Genomic DNA, 5,796 nt, shown 5'->3' with positions numbered 1-5,796 from the left:
CCATTTCGTCATCACTGAGCTGGTCCGGTGGTCTTTTCATGTTGACCTTACGCCCGTCTGCCTGGGCCAAGTCCACCACATCCTCATTTCCTTCCATTTCCCCAGCAATCCCTCCCCCTCTCCTCTTTCCTTACTTTCCCACTACCTCACGAGCAATTTCCCCCCCCCCTGCAAATACAAAAAGGCACTTCTCTTTGCGTTGGTATCCACAATCTGCACTTTTCTTCAGAGCGCTCTGCAAGCCGTCCGTTCGCTGAAAGTGTGTGTGTGTGTGTGTGGAAAGTGCATGCAGTTTATATATATATATATATATATATATATATATATATATATATATATATATATATATATACACACACACATATGAGTATACAGTGATACCTCATTTTTCGCAGTTAATGGGGACCAGAACCTCATGCGAAAGGTGAAAACCGCGAAATAGGATTTGCCCCCCTCCCTCCCCCAGGAATATTTGTGTATGTGTATGTGGGTACCAGAATGTTTAAAATATGTAAACAATATCTATACTTTACATATTTGGGCCAAAGATTATATTACACGTACTTAGTTAAATCTTTAATTATACAACCTTATACAGTAATTAACATTTATTATACAGTAATGATCATTCATCAACATTGCTATCTGATAGAGGCTCTCATTTTTCAGTTTCTTCATCTTCCTCTTCGTCTTCTTCCTAACTTACAGACTTTGTCATCTCAAGGAGGTCTTCATCTGTCAGTGGCTGAGTGGCAATCGATAAGGGCGCTGACGTCATCTTATGTCATGTCGTCAAATCCTTCTCCACCACTCAGTGATCAACTTCGTCAGGAGTGAAGCCTTAATAGTCGTGCACCATGTTCGGCCATAATTTCTTCCAGCTAGAATTTATGGTCTCACTTTTCATGTTCTTTAATGCTTGCTGGATATTAGACAAACATGAGGCAATGTCGTAACTATGGCAGTATGCTTTCAAGGTAAATCCCTCATTGTTGTCACCAGCTGCCGAGATGAAACCCTCCTTAGTAGAGCGAGTGTAGAGTGCCTTAAAGGCACGAATGACATCTTAATCCATCGGCTGAATTAGAGATGTGGTGTTCGAGGTAAGAAACAATCTGCATATACATGTGTATATATATATATATATATATATATATATATATATATATATATATATATATACATACACATATACACATATAAATACATATATGTATATTATATACATATACAAATATATGTAATCCATATATATATACATATATATAGACACATACATATAAATATAGTAATCACTCATTTTTCGCAGTTAATGGTGACCAGAACACATCGCGAAAGGTAAAAAATAGCGAAATAGGATTTACCACCACCCCTAGGAATTTTTGAGTATGTAGATACCAGAATGTTTACAACACTACATGTATTTACTTAAATCTTTAATTATATAACCTTATACAGTAATTAACATTTATTATAGAGTAAATAACGTTCATCAGCATTGCTCTCTGAGAGAGGCTCTCACTTGACTCGTAGAGGGTTTAGATTCACTCGGAGATTCTGCTGTAGGTGCCAACGGTGTAGCTGGGGTTTTTACCTTGGAGAAAAACATACTGATGGGTTGTTGTTGTTTTTTTCTTCAAATTCCCCCTATACAAACATTACCCTGTCAACACGATTGCTAAACTCGACAGCTTGAACAATACTGTCGTCAGTGTCTTGTGCAAAGCATTCCATTGCCCTTGCCTTGTTGCACAATTGATGCAAGCCAGGCTTACCGCCTTCTCCACCGCTGAGTGATGAACTTCATCAGGAATGAAGCCTGGATAGCTGTGCAAAACATTCAGACAATTTCTTCCAGCTAGAATTTATCATCTCACTTTTCATGTTCTTTAATGATTGCTGGATATCATACAAACATGAGGCAATGTCATAACTACACCAGTATGCATTCAAGGTGAATTTTTCCTTGTCGTTGTCAACTGCCAAGATGAGGTCCTTCATCATGGAGCGAGTGTAGAGTGCCTTTAAGGCACGAATGACACCTTCATCCATTGGCTAATTTGGCTGATTTAGAGATGTGGTGTTAGGGGGCAGAAAGTATCTGCATATACATGTATATATGTATATATATATACATATGAATATAATATATATATACACAAATATATACATATACAAATATAAATACATACACATGTACATATTTAAATATATACATATACAAATATATGTAAATACATATAAATATATATATACACGTACATATAAATATACAGTGATCCCTCATTTTTCATGGTTAATGGGGACCAGAACCCCACAAGGGGTAAAAAACAGCAAAATAGGATTATATTTCCCCTCCCCCTAGGAATTTTTGTGTATGTGGGTACCAGAATGTTTAAAATATGTAAACTGTATTTATCCTTTACATATCTCAAAGATTACAACAGTACACATATTTATTTAAATCTTTAATTATAAAACCTTATACAGTAATTAATATTTATTATAGAGTAAATAACATTCATCAGCATTACTATCTGAGAGAGCCTCTCACTTGATTGTGATCATGGTACATACCTGGCGCAGGAGATACCATGATCAAGTGATTCACTCAGAGATTCTGCTCTAGGTGCTGACGGTGTACCTGGGGTTTTTTCCTTGGAGAAAAACATACTGATGGGTAGTTGTGTTCTTTGCTTTTTCTTTTGCTTAAAAATTCCCCTGTACAAGGACATAACCCTGTCAACACGATTGCTAAACTCGACAGCTCGAACAATATTGTCATCAATGTCTTGTGCAAATCATTGCATTGTTCTTGCCTTGTTGCACAATTCATGCAAGCCAGGCTTACTGCCTTCTCCACCACTGAGTGATGAACTTCATCAGGAGTGAAGCCTGGATAGCTGTGCAAAACATTCGGCCATAATTTCTTCCAGCTAGAATTTATTATCTCACTTTTCATGTCCTTTAATGCTTGCTGGATATTAGACAAACATGAGGCAATGTCATAACTATGCCAGTATGCATTCAAGGTGAATTCTTCATTGTTGTCGTCAACTGCCGAGATAAGGCCCTCCATCGTGGAGCAAGTGTGCCTTAAAGGCACGAATGACACCTTCATCCATTGGCTGAATTAGAGATGTGGTGTTCGGGGGTAGAAACTATCTGCATATACATGTATATATATATATATATATATATTATATATATATATATATACACACACACACACACGAGGGGTGAATGAAAAGTATTGAGCCTCACACAGAAATCTGTGAGATACGCAAATAAAAAATTGTCCTCGTGGTCTGCCACTATTTACATGCCTGAATACTAAGTTTGTACATCCTAACCCTTTTTGTTTTGTTTTGGCAGATTGTTGAATTGAGGGAACTTATGCATTTGCTGAAAATGGAGAAAATCGAGTATCGGGCAGTCATTAAGTATCTTCATCTGAAAGGCATGTCTCCATCTGAAATCCATAAGGATATGGTCCAGACCTTAGGGGAGAATAGCCCTTCATCCACTGTCAAACGCTGGGTTGCTGAATTCAAGCGTGGCAGAGACAGCGTCAAAGATGAACCAAAGTCAGGCAGGCCGTCGACAGTGACCACATCGGAAAACATTGATCACGTCCTTGAGATGGTGATGGAGGATAGAAGACTGTCATCTTGTCAGATAGCAACGAGGATGGGCATCTCCCAGGAGCGAGCTGTTAACATTCTGACCAATGAGCTTGGCATGTCAAAGGTCTCGGCTCGCTGGGTGCCTCGTCTTTTGACACCAGATCAGAAGAGAACACGGCGAACCATGTCTGCTGAAAATCTGGAGCTGTTTGAAGCAGATCGGGAAGATTTTATGGCACGATTTGTTACCATGGATGAGTCCTGGGTCCATCACTACCAGCCAGAGACAAAGGAACAGTCAAAGCAGTGGAAGCATGCCTCTTCTCCCACCCCAAAAAAAGCCAAGGTCACGGTCTCAGCAGGGAAGGTGATGGCGTCTGTTTTTTGGGATGCACGTGGTGTGTTGCTAGTGGACTACCTCTCAAAGGGTCACACCATCACTCGGCAATACTACGCTGATCTACTGAGGGAGCTGCGTTAGAAAATCAGGGAGAAAAGGCCAGGAATGCTGACAAAAGGGGTCATGTTCCACCAGGACAATGCTCCAGCACACACCTCGGTAGTGGCGATGGCAACAATCCATGACTGTGGGTTCCAACTCATCCCCCCACCCACCCTACTCACCAGATTTGGCACCCTCCGACTTCCATCTGTTTCCAAACCTGAAAAAAGATCTGGCTGGACGGCGCTTCACCACAGATGACGAGGTTATGGACGCTGAGGACACCTACCTCCAAGACCAAGATTCAGAGTTCTACAACAGGGGGATAAAAGCCCTTCAGCACCGATGGAGGAAGTGTGTGGACTTGCAGGGGGACTATGTTGAAAAATAAAAGATTGGAATAATTGTAGTGGCTATTATTCTCTGGAGGCTCAATACTTTACATTCACCCCTCGTGTGTATATATATATATATATATATATATATATATATGTATATACATATTATATACACAAATATATACATATACTAATAAATGTATATAAATACATATACATGTATATATCTAAGAACATACAAAAATAAAGACTCAATAAAACAGGAATATGAACCGATTTTTTTTGCCTTTGGTGGGCGAACCCATTACCAAAAGGCGACACCCCCATAAGATTATTATATCCTGAAGATTGCCTGACAACCAGCGCAATGCCCAAGGATCCAGCAGCGCGGAGGAAACCCCAGTGTCATTTCTGGAAATGGATTACTGACCAGAAAATTCTAAGAGACAACCCGTGCAACAACAGAAAAATCTTTAACAAGTTGAGAGATGAACACAGTAAGGCCTTTCCAGCTCTGTACGGTAAAGTCAAGTCGTTCGTGACCTAGGAGATGATCCAATTATTTCATCGGAAACTCCTCAAGTTTAACGCTTCTCTGAGAGAAATCAACGATTTCAAATACAGCGATGCTGTGTTTGGTGAGTTGGAGGTGTTCGATGGAGAAATAACGGATGAGGATTCCGAGGCACTTGTGAAACACTACTTCGCTGCTTATTTTAGCTTCACCAAGAATGGCGGCAGAGCCGACCACAGAAACTATCAGATGCATTACCTCGATAGGAGATACAAAGCCTTTGAGTGAGGCCGGCGGATTAACAAGTACACTGTAAAGAAGGTTCGGGAAGAAGCACAGAACAAAAAGGCGACGCGTTTCATGGCAGTTAAAGAACAAGAAGAATCTGAGAATGCCACAATTGTCGAAGAAGTTCATCGACAACAACCTACTATTTCAGTACCACTCAAACCCAATAAAAAAAAGGTTGCCAAAGAACTGGTGAAGCAGGGAAGAAAAGAGAGAAAGAAGAAACATGAAGATGAGAAACTGCGTAAAGTAGAAGCTAAAAGGCTACGACAACAGAAGAAGAAAGAGGCCACTCTACACAAGTTAGAGGATAAGAAACTTTGTGAATAAAGGAAAGAGGAGAAAATGAAGTTGACAGCAGCTCGGAAGAGAATCAAGTTCGCGTTGAAGACAGAAAAGGACACGAATGAGCTAACCGAGGAAGACAAAAAGTTGTTAGATGATTCGAGGAAAGCACGCCGTCAGCTTCACCTAAGGGAGTCTGACGAACGTGAACGGAACCAGCCTCTGATCCGGCTTCTCAGTGTCCTTCGTGAAGGAGACACTAAGGTTAAACCTCACTTGCTAGGCAAGTTGGGTGACTTCAAA

General features: G+C 40.2%; 1 protein-coding gene across 1 annotated transcript; it reads left to right on the top strand.

Annotated features, from left to right (window-relative positions):
* The first annotated feature begins 3,411 nt into the window (after positions 1-3,411).
* Positions 3,412-4,107, top strand: LOC143027354 (histone-lysine N-methyltransferase SETMAR-like). The gene has a single exon (XM_076188633.1). The coding sequence runs from the start codon at positions 3,412-3,414 to the stop codon at positions 4,105-4,107; it is 696 nt and encodes a 231-aa protein (XP_076044748.1).
* Positions 4,108-5,796: the final 1,689 nt, after the last annotated feature.

This window comes from Oratosquilla oratoria, chromosome 8 (genome assembly GCF_046742065.1).
Source record: "Oratosquilla oratoria isolate Oo_2021 chromosome 8, ASM4674206v1, whole genome shotgun sequence".
Lineage (NCBI taxonomy): Eukaryota > Metazoa > Arthropoda > Malacostraca > Stomatopoda > Squillidae > Oratosquilla > Oratosquilla oratoria.
Note: the sequence above shows the minus strand (reverse complement) of the source record. Positions and strands in the feature narration are given on the sequence as shown.